The sequence below is a fragment of the Meles meles genome, chromosome 14 (genome assembly GCF_922984935.1).
Source record: "Meles meles chromosome 14, mMelMel3.1 paternal haplotype, whole genome shotgun sequence".
NCBI classification, from domain to species: domain Eukaryota; kingdom Metazoa; phylum Chordata; class Mammalia; order Carnivora; family Mustelidae; genus Meles; species Meles meles.
The window spans coordinates 2,599,021-2,620,695 of NC_060079.1; the positions used below are offsets into that span (position 1 = coordinate 2,599,021).

At 39.8% G+C, this 21,675-nt stretch overlaps 2 protein-coding genes across 4 annotated transcripts in view; one reads left to right on the forward strand and one right to left on the reverse strand.

Annotated features, from left to right (window-relative positions):
* CENPJ (centromere protein J) overlaps window positions 1-1,848 on the reverse strand; it is an 87,931-nt gene extending 86,083 nt beyond the window's left edge. The window contains exon 1 of the mRNA XM_045978224.1: window positions 1,671-1,848. The gene's annotated coding sequence lies outside the window, so the exon portion shown is untranslated. The remainder of the gene's footprint in view (window positions 1-1,670) is intronic.
* Window positions 1,849-2,964: 1,116 nt separating this feature from the next.
* Window positions 2,965-21,675, forward strand: part of PARP4 (poly(ADP-ribose) polymerase family member 4) — a 143,741-nt gene continuing 125,030 nt past the window's right edge. For all 3 annotated transcript variants that reach the window (XR_006814881.1, XM_045978057.1, XM_045978058.1), the window contains exons 1-5: window positions 2,965-3,120; window positions 8,208-8,340; window positions 16,834-17,035; window positions 17,574-17,640; window positions 19,230-19,305. Coding sequence is in view for 2 of the 3 variants with exons in the window: in XM_045978057.1 (XP_045834013.1) it covers window positions 8,209-8,340; window positions 16,834-17,035; window positions 17,574-17,640; window positions 19,230-19,305 (477 nt within the window). In the remaining variant the exon portion in view is untranslated. The remainder of the gene's footprint in view (window positions 3,121-8,207; window positions 8,341-16,833; window positions 17,036-17,573; window positions 17,641-19,229; window positions 19,306-21,675) is intronic.

Sequence of the window (21,675 nt, forward strand, 5' to 3'; positions counted from 1 at the left end):
CATTTGGCTCCAAGCTCAGTAGGAAGTCTGAGTGTGCTCCCCCTGCTCGTGTGCACACACACACTCTCTCTCTCACTCTCTCTCTCTCAAATAAATTAGTAAAATCTTCACAAATTTTTATAAAAGTTTAAAAAAAATAGCCTTCAGGTCTTTGGAGATTGGCTCTGTGTTGGGGCATTCCTTCTATGTTTAGGAAGGCTATTTGTAAATCTGCCTTCAGTTACTGCTTGTGCTGAGCCTTGATCAAGGAAAGTTTTAACTTTTAAAGTTTATGGGCCCTGCTCCTGGGTTCCCAGGGAAGCCATACTTTAATTTTTACCAAGGTCAGAATGACTTAACCAAACTTCAAAGAAGGGGCCCTATTTCTGCCCCAGCACACGTTATACACCTGCTTCATTAGCAAATAATCTAAAAGAAACATTTCAAACTAAGAAGTAAAAATCTCCCTACATCCTTCCCATACCTCCAAAGCCTACAATATTGCACTTACCAAAAGCATAAGACAAAGTTTATAATTTTCTGGAATGTCCTTCCTCATGGTGATTTATAATCTTGGTTAACAAAAAAACACATATAACTCTGTATTAAACATTCTTTCTCCAGGGCACTCTCTTCTTTGTGAAGATTGTGTATCTGGGGCAGCTGTCCTCATTTGGGCTGAAATAAAACTGTCTTCCCTTTTTTTTTTTTTTAAGAAATTCTAAAAGGTTTGTTCATTTTGCATTTTACGCAGGATTGTCAAGTACAACAATAAATAATTCTTGAGATATGTTATATTACAAAAGAGTGTTTTTATTAGAGCATCGAGACAGAACCCACAGGCAGAAAGAGCTGTATTGTGATTGTAAGGAGGGACTGATTATATAGGGTTTTCTATCCTAAGGAGGTGAAGGTGACATTAGGTCTCCAGGAAATTGAGTCAATATGTTCCTGGAGGTCAATTATTAAGATTGTGTTTTTCTTGTAAATCATTAAGACAGTTACAAATTATAGTCGAGTCTCATTTCCTACATGACTGTGATATTTGCCAGTTGACCATTTGTTTCTCTCCTGCCTTTGTTCTTAGGCAGTCACCAGTGCCTGAGGAAGGCTAAGCATATCCCACCTTAAGGGGGATTGTGAGGTATCAGCTCCTGTTTTGCTCTCAGCTTTCGTTTTGCTCTCTCATGAGCTTCAATAGCCTAAAAATCAGCCAGAGTTATAATATGATGTGTTCTCCAGTCTTTTCTGAGCATGAGTCCTGGGCACATGTGCTGCTTTCTAGATGCCCCAGTATACACAGGATCTTTTCAAAGACCTTATTCTTCCAAAAAATCTCACTCCTGACTATTCTTCCCTTACTTTTCCTCCTAGTCCTTCAGCCTATTCCTTGCTTTTTGGGTTTTTGGGTTTTGTTGCCCAGGCAGGAGTTTGTTCATTTTCCTTTTGATGTTCTTGAACATTACATTCCCTAAGTAGCTGTTTTTCTGCCCTGAGAAAATCTGAGTTAGGAAAAACAAAGGTAAACCCATAGTATCAGTCCTTCACAGAAATCCCACACAGGTCAAAACAAACATAATTCCTTAAGACAAAGTCTCTGCTCCTTCCAGAGCCAGATTATACAAACCGGGAATGAGGGCTGGCAAAGGGAGTGAAGCTAGTATAAGAGAAAACATGTAAACATCTCCTACCTTGTTTCACTGGCCTTTTTCCTGGTTACGTATTTGCTTGTTTGCTCTAAAACTTTGACTATCTTCTGTATTGATAAGGTGGTTTCTGACAGTTTTCGCTGGGTTTTGGGGGGTGCCTGGGTGGTTCGGGTGGTTAAGCATCTGCCTTCTGCTCAGGTTATGATCCCAGTGTCCTGTGATCCAGTCCAGCATCTGGCTCCCTGCTCAACAGGAGTCTGCTCCCCACCCCCTCCCCCATCTGCTCTCTCTCTCTCACTTACTTGCTCTCAAATAAAAAAATAAAAATATTTTTAAAACATTTTTAAAAATAAATAAAAATGTTTGGGGTCAGGGTTGGACCCTGAGGCTCCCTACTATACCATTTTTGCTGCTGTCACCTAAGTTGATTCTTACACCACCCAAAAGGTAATGATGAAACAGGCGCTTTGGTAAAGTACCTTGTCCACAGTCCCCTGAGTAATAAATAGTAGAATCAGAATTCAAGTCCATATCTGCTCTACATCTTTTCTATTCTCATTTAATTCACTATCTGGAGAATTTTACCGTTTCCTATTATCTCCCCCCCCCCCCCCCCCCCCCCGTGAATCTCAGGCCCCACTTCTCTGGAATGGTAGATCTATATTTATAACTACTTGAGAACACTACCACAAGTTTCAAATTCAGGAACTCCTAAACTAAATTCATTATCTTAACCTGCTTCTCCATTCTCAAACCCTCCCGAAATTTGCTTCTTACTTGCTTCCGGGAATTACTCTCACTTCTCAGTTAAATGGCAGCACCATTCACCCACTTTTAACCAAACTCCAACTTTGGAGTTAACCTCATTGGCCAAATCCTGCCTCAAAGATGGAACTGAAAAAAATCCTAAACGCTTGACGTGCCTGGGTGGCTCAGTAGATTAAGCCTCCGACTTTGGCTCAGATCATGATCTCAGGGTCCTAGGACTGACCCCTCTTCAAGGCCCCCTGGGCTCTGTGCTAAACGGGGAGTCAGCTTGAGGATTCTCTCTCTCTTTCTCTCTCCCTCTGCCCCTCCCCCTGCTGTGCTCTTTCTCTCGCAAAAAAGTAAAATCTTTAAGAAAAAAAAATCCTGAATCCTCAGTCTGATCCTGGAAGAGAAACCCGAGCCCAGCCTACTCCTTAATCCCGGGGAAGCCCCTGTCTTCCGCCTAAGGAGCAGGCTGTGTGGGTCGCCGGACTTGGCCTCTGGAGGCCGCCAGGGGCGGACTTCCGGCAGCGCTCTCAGGGGCACTGCCTGCCGGGACCGCGCCTTGGGTCAGTGCGGGGAGTGTGGAGCCCGGAATCCGGAAGCAGTCGGTGAGGGAGCTCGGGGAGTGGGGAGAGTCGGCCGCGGGGAGCTTCGAGAGCCCGGAGCATCGGACGCGAGGAGAGTCCCGAGCCAGGAGCGCCAGGAGCAGCGAGTGTCGAGAGTGGGCCATAGCCCCTGGCAGGTGCGTGGGCGCGGCTGGCCGGACCCCGTGGGCGGCTCGGGCAGTCTTGGCCGAGAGATGGCCGTGTCGACTCCCTGCCTGAGCGGCTAGCTCAGCTCCGTGCCGCCGCTGACCGTGGTTGCGTGGTTGGCTTTACCGCGCTGGTTGCCGCGGGACTGCAGGCACGCTCATGCAGCCCAAGCCTTCGGGGGCATTGGCGTGTTCTCCAGCGAGTTGGCAGCCCAGGTGACAGGACACAAATGAGGCCGCCAAAGGGAGCCGGTGCTCAGAGCCGGGTCTCTGAGCGCGCTCTGGGCTCGGGTAAGATGAGCAGATGGCAACAAAACTCTGTTTCTTGCTTCTAGTAGGCAGACACCCTGTCTTCTTCTTTTTTTTTTTTTTTAAGATTTTATTTTTTTGACAGACAGAGATTACAAGTAGGCAGAGAGGCAGGCAGAGAGAGAGAGAGAGGAGGAAGCAGGCTCCCAGCCAAGCAGAGAGCCTGATGCGGGGCTCGATCCCAGGACGCTGGGATCATGACCTGAGCCGAATGCAGAGGCTTTAACCAGCTGAGCCACCCAGGCGCCCCACACCCTGTCTTCTTAAAATGAGGTATTCTTCAATTTAGGTTTGGAAAAGTAAACGTTTCAAAAAAAAATACAGTATTTTTGTGAATAATCAGGGAATGTAATCTGACCTCGAAATTAGGAACATCATGATAGAAACAGTTAATGTGCATGTTGAAGATCAAAGTTGAAAACTTGGAAATCCATTAAGTACTTCCTGTGGGGAATGCCCAGTAACTGAGCTGGGCATTTGTCCAGAGGAACATGGCACTCCTCAATGTTCCAACTTTTGACTCTGGATTACAAAATAACAATAAACACATAAAAATATTTAAAGTGGAGTGTAATGTTAAAGGAGGAAATCACTTTCCATATTCGCATGTTGTGGATAGAGTAGCTGGAATTTGTGAGGAGAAGCTCAGGTTGTTTTTCGGAGCTGGGGATGTGTGCTCTTATCCTGTGCTCCTAACACAGAGACTGATGGATGGAAGACACTCCAAAATCTCCTCTGTACACAATAAGCTCTGATGCCCACATGAATGAACGCTGACTGTTTAGGAGAAGCTTGGAAAGAAGGGAGAGACTGGTGGCACATGTGAAGAAAACTGCTAGCCAGGAGAGGCCACACATGTAAGAGAGACTCCATATACAATCTGGAGGAAGGCAGAAGTCACGGCCTGACTTCAGATTTCACAGAATTTAGTAGTGTTAGTTTCACTTCCTACAATGCTAGGAACACAGAAGTCAAGGCCTGACTTGAGATTTCGCAGTATTTGAGTGTTAGTTTCACTACCCCCTACAGGGTCAGCTGTGAAGAAGAGGCCAGACAGTTGTTTAAAGTGTTTGTTTATATTTTGGTTTCACAAATAGTTCCACGAACTGTACACTTAAAAATGGTTAAAATGGCAAATTTTATGTGAGGTACATTTTGCCACCAAAATAAAGGGTAAAAAATATCTGTACTGTTTGACTCAGTAATTCCACTTCTGGCCATCTATTCTAAGGAAACAATGACAGAAATTTGGCCAAAAATATATGTTTAAAGTATTTCCCTCAAAGTGTATTTTTAATAATGAACAATTTTCAGTAACCAAATATCTGATGACTTGGGAAAGAGTTAAACTACACATAGCCACAACAGATATTTTCAAAGACTATTTAGTGATATTGGGCAAATACTCATTAAAAGTTAGATAAAAGAAACTGGCTATAAAATTCAATAAATAATATTCACAAATAACATTTTTATTAAAATAATTTATAAAGTATATTGATACAGGAAAGAATAATATCTAAAGATATTGAAAGAAATGTCAAAATCCCTCATGGAGGGATCATAAGTGCTTTTTTTTTTTTTAAGATTTTATTTATTTATTTGACATATCACAAGTAGGCAGAGAGGCAGGCAGAGAAAGAGGAGGAAGCAGGCTCCATGCTGCACAGGAATCCTGATGCGGGACTCAATCCCAGGACCCTGAGGTCATGAGATAAGCAAAAGGCAGCAGCTTAACCCACTGAGCCACCCAGGCGCCCCTATAAGTGCTTTTTAAAAAACAACTTTACTGAGATATACTTTATATACCATTAAATTCACCCATTTTAATTGTATGATTCAAAGACTTTTAATGAGTTGTGCATCATCACCATTATCTAGTTTAGAACGTTTCCAGCACTGTAGAGGCTCTTTATTTTTCTCCATTCTGGTTAACCTACTTTGGGGGAGAAGTTATTTTTAGAAAGACAAATTCATAGTACTTTCCTTGGAAATTTAAGCAAAACTGAAAAAATAATACAATTTAAGGTAAAACTAAAAGTAATATAATTTAGTAAGAATAAAAATTATTTAAGCTCTTTGAGTCAGTATTGTTTAGGATTTCAGGACTATTTTCTAAGACAACCATTGGAATTGCAAACAAAGATTTACATGTAAGGGTGTGCATCATAGTTTTTTTTCTTAAAGATTGATTTATTTGAAGGGCGCCTGGGTGGCTCAGTAGTTAAGCGTCTGCCTTCAGCTCAGGTCATGATCCCATGGTCCTGGGATCAAGTCTCACATCGGGCTCCCTGTTCAGCGGGAAGCCCACTTCTCCCTCTCCCACTCCTCCTGCTTGTGTTCCCTCTCTTGCTATCTCTCTCTATATATCAAATAAATAAATTAAAATCTTTTTAAAAAGATTTATTTATTTGAGAGAAGGGGACACAGAGGGAGAAACTGTCTCCAGCAGTCTCTCCACTGAGCTGATCCTGGAACCCAAGATTATGACCAGAGCCAAAATCAAGAGTCAGACTCTTAACCAATTGAGCCACCCAGACTTTCCCATAAGTTTTGTTTTGTTTGTTTGTTTGCTTAAAATTTTATTTATTTGTCAAAGAGAGAGAGAGTGTGTGAGCAAGCACTAGCAGGGGGAACAGCAGGCAGAGGGAGAAGCAGGCTACCTCACCTAGCAAGGAACCCGATGAGGGACTGGATCCCTGACCTGAAAGCAGACACTTATCCACCTGAGCCACCCAGGTGTCCCTATAGCTTTGTTTTTATACCAAAATTTAGAAGTAATTTGATTGCCCAACAATAGAAATACTTCATTTATGACATATATCTAAGATAGCCTCTCTTAAAAATGTTTTCCAGGAATAATTAATGATTTGATACTAAAGACAAAATGCTGAAACAAAATGCAAGATAGGTATTGTGAATATGGTATGATTTCAATTTTGATAATAACATAGTCCAGTACAGTACATACACATAGAAAAAAAGCCTGGAAGAAAAGACAAAGTTTATTGTTAAATACCTATACATTTCTTTCCATTCAAAATATGCCTATTTTTCCTAGAAGTAATTCTTTTCCATATGTAGGAAAGTATGACAGTAAAAGAAATTAAATTAAAACACAAATATGTTTCCATTTAAACATAAGTTGCATATTTTTATTACTAATTGATCAGTTTTTTCTCTAGAATGGCTAACAGACATCCACATAACTAATGGGACTAAGGGTCTTTAAAGTTTTATAGAATTATGTATAAAATCTGTGGCTTCACTATCACATATATTAATTTAAAAAAATTTTTTTTAATTTTTATTTATTTATTTGACAGAGAGAGAGATCACAAGTAGGCAGAGAGGCAGGCAGAGAGAGAAGAGGAAGCAGGCTCCCCGCCGAGCAGAGAGCACGATGCGGGGCTCGATCCCAGGACCCTGAGATCATGACCTGAGCCGAAGGCAGAGGCTTTAACCCACTGAGCCACCCAGGCGCCCCTAATTTTTAATTTAGAAAGAAGTGCTTTGTGTTCTTAAACCACACACCTGATCTGTAACTGAAATCTGTACATTTTCATTAAGATGTATAGTATGAGCCTATACCAAAGAATTTTGGAGTGCCATAGTACCAGCCATAAAGCTAGAAATGATTCTTTTTTTTTTTTTAAAGATTTTATTTATTTATTTGACAGAGAGAGATCACAAGTAGATAGAGAGGCAGGCAGAGAGAAAGAGAGGGAAGCAGGCTCCCTGCTGAGCAGAGAACCCGATGCGGTACTCAATCCCAGGACCCCGAGATCATGACCTGAGCCGAAGGGAGCGGCTTAACCCATTGAGCCACCCAGGTGCCCCACTAGAAATGATTCTAAAACCAACATGCTTGTTGCAAGTTTGATCACTGTTCAGTTTTTGTAGTTAAAAATGATTGCAATATATATGTCTTTTTAAAATAATACCCACATTCACATGGTTTGCATGTAGAACAATTCCTGATGCACTGTCATTTATATTCATTGAAAAGAAAATCCTTTATATTTTTTTCCACAGACTCCCCCGAATTTTATTATACTGTGGTTTGTTTATTTATTTATTTATTATTTATTTTTAAATTTTAATTTAATAAATAAATTATTATTTATTATTTAAATTCAATTTTGTTAACATGTACTGTATTACTGGTTTCAGAGGTACAATTTAGTGATTTATCAGTTGCATCTAACTGATCTAACACCCAGTGCTCCTTATATCAAGTGCCCTCCTTAATGGCCATCACCCAGTCACCCCATCTCCCCACCCACCTCCCCTCCAGCAACTGTCAGTTTGTTCCCTATGGTTAAGAGTATCTTATGGCTGGGGTGCCTGGATGGCTCAGTTAGTTAAGCATCTGATTCTTGATTTTGGTTCAGGTCATGATCTTGGGGACTTGGGATCGAGCCTCGCATCAGGCTCTGTGCTCCACACGGAGTCTGCTGGAGATCCTCTCTTTCAAATAAAGAAATAAAATCTTTTTTTTTTTAAGTCCCTTAGGATTTGCCCCCTCTCTGTGTTTATCTTATTTTTCCTTCACTTTTCCAGTGTTCTTCTGTTTTGTTTCTAAACTCCACATATGAGTGAAATCATATGGTATTTGTCTTTTTCTGACTGACTTATTTCACTTGGCATAATACCCTCTAGTTCTAGTCATGTCATTGCAAATTGCAAGATTTCATTCTTTTTGATGGCTGAATAATATTCCATTGAGAATCCTTTAAAACTATGACTTGAAACTTTTTTCCCTACAGGATGACTGTGAGGATCTTTGCAAATTGTAACTTCTGTTTGAAAGTCAAGCACTTAGCTCGTCAACAGAAGAAAAAGCTACAAAATGACATTAAGGAGAATGGTGGAAATTTTTCCTTTTTATTAAATCCTCAGGTATGTAAACTTTGTAAGAACTGTGTGATAAATACTGTCCGTTCAGGGAGGGTAGGTCAGGGTGCTTGGCTGGCTCAGTGGGAAGATCATGCGACTCTTGATCTTGGGGTCTTGAGTTAAGGCCCCATGTTGGGCATAGTGCTTACTAAAAATAATAAATTAATAATTTTTTTTAAGGGAGAATGGGTCATGGTTAGAAGGGTAAACAGACAATTGGCCACAGAAGAAAGTCACTGAAGGCAGGTGAAAGTATGACATCGTTAACAGGGAAGTTGGGCTGAAGAAAGACAGAGGAGGAAAGACCATGCATCCCACCTTCTCTCCATTTCCTTGAGCTGTAGAGAAATTCCACCTTGTGAATCCGAGGTTATTAGAGTACAGCCAAAGACCTAAATAGAAATAATTACAGACCAGTCAAATCTATTCTTGAAGGAGAAAAGTGATGGTGTACAGCATTTGCAAAAAGCATTCCATCTAATCGCTCCCTAGTATGTCGTTCCTGAGTGTCACCTGTACAGTGTGACTCAAGACAAAGAAAAACACGTAAACTCATCTTGAACTGCTTATACAGCTTATACTGCTTGTTTTGTTTATTTAAAGTCTGAAGGAAGCTACTTTCCCTCTCTTGAAATGGAATTGTAGGCCTGACAGTTTAAGATTGGTGGCTTGTCCTGCCCCTTCCTGGACCATATCCCTGGGGCTTGTTGACCATGAGTCTAGTTTGTTCTGTGAAGTATATTCAACCATAGCTAGATCCTCGGTGCCCTCTGGCGTTTAGTAGATGCCTGTGATTATCAGAAATGGAATGTCCCTGTTCACCTCCAGTTTAGGCAGAACTGTATATACATCCTTTAATACAGCTTTCCTCACTTGCCTGTTTCCATTTCTGTGCATGGATGAATAATTCATGCCAGTTATGCCTTCTCAGTTTATCTTCTGGGTAAAGAATGCCAACATGGTCTCTCATTTTCAGAAATTCCCACATAGTGTAAACTTTTTGGAAATTATGTTGCCAATGTATATAAACTTTTGAAATGTGCATACCATGTATTATAATGAAGGAGACAACTATGTATTGTTGAGGAATGAGCTCCAAGATGAATTATTAAGTGGAAAAGCAGGTTCAGAACATCATGTTTAGTATGCTGCCATTTGTGACTAAAATTAGGGCTGTGTACTTATATGTGTGTTGCCTATGCATAGAATAGCTTAGAAGGATACTCCAGAAACAAGTTAAAACAGGTGCCTCTGGGGAGATGAACTGGGAACAATGGTATGAAATATATGTTAATTTATTATTATTATTATTATTTTACTTTGTAGATATTCTACAGTGTGCCTATACTATTTATTCCATAATAAATTAATAAAATGACAACTTAACAAATTAAATAAATAATGAATACTTTTTGAATCTATCATTCCACTCCTAAGAAACAATTAAACAAATGTACAAATACGTGTACATGAAGTTACTCGGTACAGCATTGTTTAAAGGAGTGAAAACTTGAGAATAACCTCTAGGATTGGTTAATCAATTATGGTATATCCCTATCCCTATTCTTTAAAAACTATTAATTTTTTAAACTTTTATTTAAATAAAAATTATTTAATTTGTAAGAGTTTTAGAAGTCTGAGAAAGATCACTATAAATTATCTCAAGACTTTTAAGGGTGAGCATTCTAGGGCAAGATGGTGACAGAGTAGGGGACCTCATTTTATTGGTCCCTTGAATTTAGCTGGATGTCTATGGAACTATTCTGAACACACACAAATTCAGCCCAAGTTGTAAGAAAATATATTTGGAACTCTACAAGCAGAAAAACAATTGCTTTTTGCAAGGTAGGAGATGTGGAATTGTGAATCTGTGGGGAAATATCTTAAGATAAATGGAGTGGAGAGGGATCCTCCATAAGCCAGCTGCTAGAAAGTGATATAACACTGGAGTGTGAAATCAGAACTCTTAGAAATTGCTCACTAGGACAGATTTCTTAAAGGGGCACAGGAGATGGAAAGAGCAGAATTCTAAGTGTATCATTGTGATCTCAGGATCCCAGGAGACAAAGAATGGGGGTGCCTGATCCAATAGGGTGCCCGAGCAGTGAAGTGGGAAACTGGTTATGGTCAGAGAGCCCAGAAGGGACTCTCAGCTCCAGTCACCATAAACCATGAGATGGGCTGGTAGGAAGACTACTCTTCGCCTGGAAGAGTCCAGGCAACTGGAACATGTGGGCTGTTTAACATCTCCTGGATAGAGACAAAATAGCTGCTCCCATGAATCTAGCAACAGCTCTCAGGGAAGTAGTGGCCCCAGAAAGGAGAGTAATATGGCATCCAGCTGTTACCTGGGAGCAATGGAGCAGGGTCTGTGCCTGACCCCAGAACCACTCACAGTCACAAAGACACAAAGTGCAGTGAGGCTTGTGGACCCTTAAAGCACCCCCTGGGAGAACTGAATTGGGTGCAAATTGCCAGTGTCTGTGGAGTGTGGCACACAGAGGCTGTGCCCACGACTAGCCAACAGCTCTCAGGCAGTGATGGCCCCAGAAAGGAGAGTAGGATGGCACCCAGCTGTGACCTGGGAGCAGCAGAGCAGGATGTATGTGAGTTCACAACCACTTGCAGTTGCAAAGACACAAAGCGAAGTGTCACTCAGGGGCACCAGAGACACCCCCCAGGAGAAGTGTAGTGGGGGTGAAATGCAGAAGTCTGTGGGCTTGATACACACAGATGTGGAGATAATTTGACCTGGAGGGTTTATTGAAGAAGGGGAACTGTGATCTCGTGCCTCTGGGCCAGAGATCCTGGCATGGCTGTTTTCACTCTGATCCTCTGAAGAGGTGTGGAAAGCCACCAAGAAACAAAAGCGACACAGACAACCAGTTCACCTCAAGCCCATCCCCCTGACAAGGGGTGGGGCAACTTGCCTAGGGAAAGACACCTGAGAAGTAGAACAGCAGGCACCTCCCTGAGAAGACAGATCTAAGAACAGGTGGATAACAAGCTTATAAATCCCACAGGATGGTAAAACCCCAGAACCAGCGGCCAATAATATATTGAGCTCCAGATGTTACTCATGATTGGTTTATCCTTCAGTCTAAAATTTTACATTTTTTTAACCTTTTCCCCATTTCAACTAGATTCTTATTTTACCAACTTACGTGTTTAAGTTATTTTTTAACTTTTTTTCTCACATCTACATTTTATAGATTTTATGCCTCATTCTTGTCCTTTTTTCACTTTATCCAATTATATATATATATGTGCATATATATATATTTATATATATATGCATATATATCTATATTTATATATATATATAAACTTTGCTTTCCTTGCAGTTTTGGGATGTAGTGTCTTCTAACACAGAAACCAAAATTCAATCTGGAGCAAGAGTATCACCCTGCTTTGTCCACCCTGTGAGATTATAGTCTCTCCCATGCCCATTTTTTAATTGTTTTGGTTCATCTTGCCTTGTTTGCTTTTATGTGGTGGTGTCTGACCTCTTCAGACTTTTTCTTTCCTTTTTTTTTTTTTTTAAGATTTTATTTATTTATTTGACAGACAGAGATCTCAAGTAGGCAGAGAGGCAGGCAGAGAGAGAGAGAGAGAAGCAGGCTCCCTGCTAAGCAGAGAGCCCAATGCAGGGCTTGATCCCAGGACCCTGAGATCATGACCTGATAGCAATTATAAAGTTAATAGCTAGACTTGAAAAGAGTATAAATGACAATACAGAATCTCTAAGGGTGGTAATGAGATCTAATCAGGCCTAAAAGTGCTAATGATCTAAAAGTGCTATGAAGGAGATGCCATCTAAATTGGATGCTTTAACAACTAGGGTCAGTGAGACAGAGAGAAAATCAGTGATCTAGAGGACAGGCTAATGGAAAGGAAGGAGGCTGAGGAAAAAAGAGAGAAAAACAACTAATAGCCCATGAAGAAAGGCTTTGAGAATTTAATGATGTATTGAAAAGAACCAATGTCAGAGTCATCGGGATCCAAGAGAGGGTGGAAAGAGAGAGGGCTAGAAGGTATATTTGAGCAAATCATGCCTGAGAACTTCCCTAATTTGAGAAAGAAAATAAGCAGTCATGTGCAAGAAGCAGAGAAGAATCCTCCCAAAATCAATAAAAACAGATCAACACCCTGACCTATAATAGTGAAGCTTGCAAATCTTAGAGCCAAAGAAGTTATGCTGAGGGAAGCTAGGGAGAGGAGATTCCTTACATTTGGAGGGAGGAACATCAGAATAACATCAGACCTATCCACAGAAACCTGGCAGGCCATAAAGTGCTGGCAAGATATATTCAGAATACTAAATGAGAAGAACATGCAGCCAAGAATACTTTCTCCAGCAAGGCTGTCATTCAGAATGGAAGGAGAGATTAGGACAGGACTCCTTAGGAAGGAGTTTCCAGGACAGACAGAAACTGAAAGAATATGTGACCACCAAGCCAGCCCTGTAAGAAATACTAAGGGGGATATTGTAAGCAAAGAGAGAACCCAAGAGTAACACAGACCAGAAAGTAACAAACAATCTACAGAACAAACTATAGACTTTGCAAGCAATACAATGTCACTAAATTCATAACTTTCAGGAGTTACTCTGAATGTAAATGGGCTGAATGCTCCAATCAAAAGACACAGGTATTAGATTGGGTTGAAAAAGAAGGACCCATCCATATGCTGTCTACAAGAGACAATTTGAACCTTCAGACACCTCCAGATTAAAAGTGAAGGGATGGAGAACCATTTACCATGCCAATGGACCTCAAAAGAAAGCTGGAGTAGCAGTCCTCATATCACACAAATTAGATTTTAAACAGAAGACTTTCATAAGAGATGTAGAGGAGCACCATATCATACTCAAAGAGTCTATCTGACACGAAGAGCTAACAATTGGAAATATCTATGCTCCCAATATGGGAGCAGCCAATTATATAAAACAATATCCAAAGTAAGGAAACATATTGATAATAATGCATTACTAGTAGGGGGCTTGCAGACCCCACTCACAGCAATGGACAGATCATCTAAGCAGAAGATCAATAAAGAAATGAGGGCTTTGAATGACACACTGGCCCAGATGGACTTCACAGATACATACAGAACACTCCATCCTAAAACAACAGAATACTCCTTCTTCTTGAGTGCACACGCAACATTCTCCAGAATAGATCACATACTGACTGAGTCACAAGTCAGGTCTGAACTGATACTTAAGAATGAGTCATTCCCTGCATATTTTCAGACCACATGCTTCGAAACTGGAACTCCATAACAAGAAGAAATTTGGAAGGAACTCAAACACCTGGAGGTTAAAGAACATCTTGCTAAGGAATGATGGGTCAATCAGGAAATTAAAGAAGAACTTAAACAATTCATGCAAACTAATGAAAATGAAAACACATCAATTCAAAACATATGGGGTACTGCAAAAGTGGTCCTAAGAGGGAAGTACATAGTAGTCAAAGCCACTCTCAAAAAATCGGAAAAATCCCAATACACAAGATAACCTTATACCTAGAGGACCTAGAGAAAGAATGGCATATGAAACCTAAACCAAGCAGAGGAAGAGAAATACTGAAGATTAAAGCACAAATCGATGAAATAGAAACCAGAAGAACAGTAGAACAGATCAATAAAACTAGGAGCTGGTTCTTTGAAAGAATTAATAAGATTGATAAACCTCTGGCCAGACTTATACAAAAGAAAAGAGAAAGGACCCAAGTTAATAAAATCGTAAATGAAAGGGGAGAGATCACAACTAATACCAAGGAAATAAAAGTAATTGTTAGAATATATTACGAGCAACTATATGCCAACAAAATGGATGCATTCCTAGAAATGTATAAACTACCAAGGCAAACAAGAAGAGGTAAAACACCTGAACAGACCAAGAACCAGCAAGGAAATTGAAGCAGTAATCAAAAACCTCCCAAAACAAGAGTCCAAAGCCACATAACTTCCCAGGGGAATTGTACCAAACATTAAAGAAGAGGGGCACCTGGCTCAGTCATTAAGCATCTGCCTTTGGCTCAGGTCATGATCCCAGGGTCCTGGGATTGAGCCCCACATCAGGCTCCCTGTTCGGTGGGAAGCCTGCTTCTCCCTCTCCCGCTCCTCCTGCTTGTGTTCCTGCTCTTCTGTCTCTCTCTCTCTGTCAAGTAAATAAATAAAATCTTTAAAATAAACAAAATAGAAGAAGAAATAATACCTATTCTACTGAAGCTCTTTCAGAAAATAGAAATGGAAGGAAAACTCCCAAACTCCTTCTATGAAGCCAGCATTACCTTGATTCCATAACCAGACAAAAACCCCCATCAAAAAGGAGAATTACAAATATCCCTGATGAACATGAATGCCAAAATACTCAACAAGATCCTAGCCAATAGAATCCAATAGTACATTAAAAGGATGATGCACCACTACCAGGTGGGGTTTATTCCTGGGGTGCAAGGGTGGCTCAGCATTCACAAATCAATCAATGTGACAGAGCACATTAACAAAAGAAAAGACAAGAATCATATGGCTCAGCATTCACAAATCAATCAATGTGACAGAGCACATTAACAAAAGAAAAGACAAGAATCATATGATCCTCTCGATGCAGAGAAAGCATTCAACAAAATAGAGTGTAATTTCTTGATTAAAACTCTTGAAGGATAGGGATAGAGGGAACATACCTCAATATCATCAAAACCATCTATGAAAAGCCCACAGCAAATATTCTCAGTGGGGAAAAACTGAGAGCTTTCCCCCTAAGGTCAGGAACACAACAGGGATGCCTACTCTCACCACTGCTGTTCAGCATAGTACTAGAAGTCTCAGCCTTAACAATCAGACAACAAAGAGAAATAAAAGGTTTCAAATTGACGAAGAAGTAAAACTCAATCTCTTTGCAGATGACATGATACTTTATGTGGGAAACCCAAAAGACTCCACCCCAAAACTGCTAGAACTCATACAGTGATTCAGCAACATGGCAGGATACAAAATCAATGTACAAAAATCAGTTGCACTTCTATACACTGACAATGTGTCTGAAGAGAGAAATTAAGGAATTGATCCCATTTGCAATTGCACAAAAAACCATAAGATAACTAAGAATAAACTTAACGAAAGGGGTAAAGGATTTGTACTCTAGAAACTACAGAACACTTATGAAAGAAATTGAGAAAGACACAGAGATGGAAAAGCATTCCATGCTCATGGATTGGAAGAATAAACATTGTTAAAATATTTATGCTACCCAGAGAAATCTACACACTCAATGCAATCTATCAACCTTTTTCACAGAACTAGAATAAACAATCCGAAAATTGTATGGAACCAAAAAAGACACCAGTCACAAGGAGAATGTTGAAAAAGAAAACCAAAGCTGGGGGCATCACAATGCCTGACTTTAAGCTGTATAACAAAGATGTGATCATCAAGACAGCATGGTACTGGCACAAAAACAGACACAGAAATCACTGGAAGAGATTAGAAAGCCTAGAAATGGATTCTCAACTCTGTAGTCACTTAATGTTCAACAAAGTGGGAAGGAATATCCAATAGAAATAAAACAGTCTCTTCAATAAATGGTGCTGGGAAAATTGGCTAGCCACATGCAGAAGAATGAAACTGGACTATTCTCTTACACCATACACAAAGATAAACTCAAAATGGATGAAAGACCTAAATGTGAGACAGGAATCCATCAAAATCCTAGAGGAGAACAACAAATGTTGGCGAGGATGTGGAATCAAGCTGGTACAGCCCCTCTGGAAAACAGTATGGAAGTTCTCAAGAAGTTAAAAATAGAGCTTCCCTATGACCCAGTATTTGCACTACTAGGTATTTACCCCAAAGATACAGATGTAGTGAAAAGAAGGGACACATGCACCCCAGCGTTCATAGAAACAATTTCCACAATAGCCATAACAGTGGAAGGAGCCAAGATGTCCTTCAACAGATGAATAGGTAAAGAAGATATGGTTCATATATACAATGGAACATTACTCAGCCATCAGAAAGGATGAATACCTACCATTTGCATCCACACAGATAGAACTGCAAAGTATTATGCTAAGTGAAATAAGTCAAGCAGAGAAAGACAGTTATCATATGGAACTCATAGATGGAACATAAGGAATAGTGCAGAGGACCATAGAGGAAGGGAGGGAAAACTGAATGGAAAGAAATCAGAGAGGGAGACAAACCATGAGAGACTCTAGACTCTGGGAAACAAACTGAGGGTTGCAGAAGGCAGAGGATGGGGGGATGGGGTAACAGAGTGAGTGGCCTTAAGGAGGGCACATTATCTGATAAGCACTGGGTGTTATATGCAACTAATCAATCATTGAACACTACATCAAAAACTAATGATGTACAATATGTTGGCTAATTGAACTTAATAAAGAAAGACTTTTAAGAGTGAAATTAACAGATAAAAATTATTTAGATTTGTTCCTATACGTACATAATGAATTGATTCTTTTTTTTTTTAAGTGCACACATATAATCTTAGACAATGCTGATGTTCTGAGCCAGTATCAACTGAAGTCTGTCCAAAAGAACCATATCCATATTATAAACCCAGACTTTATATGGGACTCTATCAAAGAAAGGAGGCTCTTGGACGTAATGAATTATGATCCTAATAAGGCACTGGACATCACACCACCTCCTTGTCAAAAGGCAAGCAGTTTTGGTAAGTATTTTATATCAAGCACTTAATATATTACAGGTGCTATAGTAAACATTTTGGTTTATCAAAGACAGTATAGTCAAAGAATGATCTAGACATATTACAAAAATTATCAGACACCCTCAGGTCCTTCATTTGTGACATGATGGCACTGGGGAACTCACTCTGACCCTGCAGCATACTAGAAATGCATTTCATAACTATACTCACCATAATCTTAAGAAAAGAAAAATTCATTTGAAATTGTATATCCATCAATGAGTTTCAAATAATACAGATATTAGAATTCTCCTCACATGTCTATTAAAATAAAATCATGATATATTCTCACTATCTTTTATTTTAATCTACCTTCTTTTTGTCCCATTTGTACTATCCTTAGATTACCAAATACTGTAGTTACTTTAAGAACATCTTAAAAAAAGAAGAGTAGTGTGTTAAGTATGACCTATATTCAAGAATCTTAAAAATTCCAGGTTTTATTGTTTATAATTTTAATAAATCTTTGAGTAGTAAGCAAGTGTTTTTGTTTTTGTTCTAGAAGTGACAACAGATGATCCATCCCTGGACAACTCCATGGAGAAGGAAAACATTTTGGAATTCACAGAGTAATCTTTTATTTTTAAAAAAATTTTATTTTATTTATTATTTTTATTTATTTGTGTGTGTGAGAAAGAGAGCGAACGCACAAGCAGGGGGAGCAGCAGACAGAGGCAGAATCAGGCTCCCCACTGAACAAGGAGCCTGATGCGGTATTCCCAGGACTCTGGGATCCTGACCTGAGCTGATGGCAGATGCTTAACTGGCTGAGTCACACAGGTGTCCCCAGAGTAATCTACTTCTGATCATTAAGATTCAGTTTGCAAAATGTTTTGTAAACCTCAAGCACAGGTTGTTGTTTTTTGTTTTTTTGGGTTTTTTTTAGATTCTATTTATTTATTTATTTGAGAGAGACAGAGTGAGCAGGAGGGAAGGAGCAGAGGGAGAGAGAGAAGGACAAACAGACTCCCCAATAAGCAATAAGTAGGGAGCCCGATGCAGGCTTGATCTGATGACTCTTGAAATCATGACCTGAACTGAAGAAAGATGCTCAAACAGTTTTAAAATGCTATTAATACCTCATGTTTTTGTAGTATTTTCATTTATCTTGCTTCTCTAATTAGGCTTTTGTTTATTTAAGACTTTTTACTTCAACTAGTATAGTGCTAATTATTTCCATCTTAGTATTATGTAAGAGTAGACATAATTGTTAGATTGATTTTTAAAAAGAAAAGGCACTGGAGATGCGATCTGGGCAGTCTGCTTACCCTGCTACCTTACCGAGAAGCCTTTAGAGTTGAGACTGTTCCTTACTCCCTACCTCATATGTCAAAAAATAGAAATAGTGACAACCTTCTGCAAATGGAGTTTATGAGGCTACAGTTCTTTTTTTTTTTTTTCTTGCTTATTTATTTAACAGAGAGAGACAGTGAGAGAGGGAATACAAACAGGAAGAGTGTGAGAGGGAGAAGCAGTTTTCCCCACCCCCACCTCAGCAGGGAGCCCAACTCAGGCTCTATCCCAGGACCCTGGGATCATGACCTGAGTGAAGGTAGACGCTTAAGGACTGACCCACCCAAGTGCCCCAAAGCTACTGTTATATATGGTTTTGTAAAACACACCCACAACTGTAGTATCAATTAAGCATCACATTGAGCCTTATTTTATTTGTTAATAGTACTGTTAAAAGACAGAACAAATATAAAAAATAAAAGTACAGACTATGAGAAATCTGATGCCTTTATTTTAAAGGGGGTGGGGATTAACTGTAGTACAGAATCTCTGGTGTGAGCCTGCCTGAGTGACATGGCTCCTTAGGGCCAGAACCCAAGAGAGCACAGGTCACGTGCCACTGCTAGGACTGGTGCTTTCTCCAGTGCACTGGCCTACTTCTCTTTCCCCTCCACTTGTGCTTCCTGCCACCCCACCTTCCAATGCAGATCCTTAGTTTTCGGCACCAGAGCTCTAGAGTTGTCCAAAGGAGGAATCCAGCTCATTACACAAGACTTTTTAACCATTTTCAGAGTATCTTAGGAGGGATTAGGGACTTAAAATGTATTTTGTATGTAATTAGGGGATATGTAAGAAAAATTTTATGAATATTCTGTTTAATCTAAAATTCCATTTTAATGTTAAAATTTTGTTATACAAATTTCAGGTTTCGTAAAAAGAATGTTGGAATTCCTCATTTTCCACAAGACTTTGAAGTTGCAAAATATAACACCTTAGAAAAAGTAAGAGTCTGATTTGTATTTTATATTTAAAATTTAATATTTAACTTTTTAGTGTTTTTATTATAAAAGTAATACATGCTCATAATAAAAATATAAACAGTAGAAAATATTAACATAACTTTATTTTTTTAAAGATTTTATTTATTTATTTGACAGAGAGATAAAGAGCACAAGCAGGCAGAGAGGCAGGCAGAGAGAGAGGGGGAAGCAGGCTCCCAGCTCCCGATGCGGGGCTCGATCCCAGGACCCTGAGATCATACCCTGAGCTGAAGGCAGAGGCTTTAACCCACGGAGCCACCCAGGCGCCCCTAACATAACTTTAAAAGTAAAGACCTCTTCCCTGTTTGTTAACAGTTTCTTGTACTTTTTTTTAAGATTTTATTTATTTATTTGACAGAGAGAGAGACAGTGAGAGGCAACAGAAGCAGGGGGAGTGGGAGAGTGAAAAGCAGGCTTTCCGCTGAGCAGGGAGCCTGACGTGGACCTTGATCCCAGGACACCAGGATCATGACCTGAGCGGAAGGCAGCCACTTAATGACTGAGCCACCCAGGCACCCCTCTTTTTTTTTTTTTTTAAGAGTAGATTTGACACCAAGTATTTACATTATGTTGAATTTCCATGACTATTCATTAAAAAGAAAAAGAGGAAATTATTTCTCCAATATCATATAAGTGAAAACCCTAGCATTCAAAATGATGCTGATTTACATATTTTAGATACTTTAATAAAATATAACTTGAAAATAACATTTCCTCTCTGATAAAGAAAATATAAAATGTGGTACAGTTTAAACATATACAGATATAGCTATAAACTATATAAATAGTTTTTTCTAAATTTTTAAATTTTTTATTAACATATAATGTATTATTAGCCCCAGGGGTACAGATCAGTGAATCGCCAGGTTTATAAACTTCACAGCACTCACCATAGCACATACTCTCCCCAATGTCCATAACCTAACCACCCTCTCCCTACCCGCCCCCACCCCAGCAACCCTTAGTTTGTTTTATGATATTAAGAGTCTCTTACGGTTTGTCTCCCTCCCGATCCCATCTTCTTTCATTTTTTCATTCCCTATCACCCATCCCCCCCCATGTTGCCTCTCAAATTCCTCATATTAGGGAGATCATATGATAATTATCTTTCTCTAATTGACTTATTTCGCTCAGCATAATACCCACTAGTTCCATCCACGTCATCACAAATGGCAAGATTTCATTTCTTTTGATGGCTGCATAGTATTCCATTGTATATATATACCACATCTTCTTTATCCATTCATCTCTTGATGGACATCTAGGTTTGTTCCATAGTTTGGCTATTGTGGACATTGTTGATATAAACATTTGGATACATGTGCCCCTTTGGATCACTACAATTGTATCTTCGGGGTAAATACCCAGTAGTGCAATTGCTGGGTCATAGGGTAGCTCTATTTTCAACTTTTTGAGGAACCTCCATGCTGTTTTCCAGAGTGGTTGCACCAACTTGCATTCCCACCAACAGTGGAGGAGGGTTCCCCTTTCTCTGCATTCTCACCAGCATCTGTCCTTTCCTGACTTGTTAATTTTAGCCATTCTGACTGGTGTGAGGTGGTATCTCATTGTGGTTTTGATTCGTATTTCCCTGAAGCCAAGTGATGTGGAGCACTTTTCATGTGTCTGTTGGCCATCTGGATGTCTTCTTTGCAGAAATATCCGTTCATGTCTTCTGCCCATTTCTTGATTGGATTATTTGTTCTTTGGTGTTGAGTTTGATGAGTTCTTTATAGATTTTGCATACTAGCCCTTTATCTCATGTGTCATTTGTGAATCTCTTCTCCCATTCTGTCAGTTGTCTTTTGGTTTTGTTGACTGTCTCCTTTGCTGTGCAAAAGCTTTTGATCTTGATGAAATCCCAGTAGTTCATTTTTGCCCTTGCTTCCCTTGCCTTTGGCGATGTTCCTAGGAAGAAGTTGCTGCGGCTGAGGTCGAAGAGGTTGCTGCCTGTGTTCTCCTCAAGGATTTTGATGGATTCCTTTCTCACATTGAGGGCCTTCATCCATTTTGATTCTGTTTTTGTGTGCGGCATAAGGAAATGGTCCAGTTTCATTTTTCTGCCTGCGGCTGTCCAATTTTCCCAACACCATTTGTTGAAGAGACTGTCTGTTTTCCACTGGACATTCTTTCCTGCTTTGTCGAAGATTAGTTGACCATAGAGTTGAGGGTCTATTTCTGGGCTTCCTATTCTGTTCCATATGTCTGTTTTGTGCCAGTAGCATACTGTCTTGAGGATGACTGCTTTGTCATAGAGCTTGAAGTCTGGAATTGTGATGCCACCAACTTTGGCTTTCTTTTTCAACATTCTTCTGGGTATTCGAGGTCTTT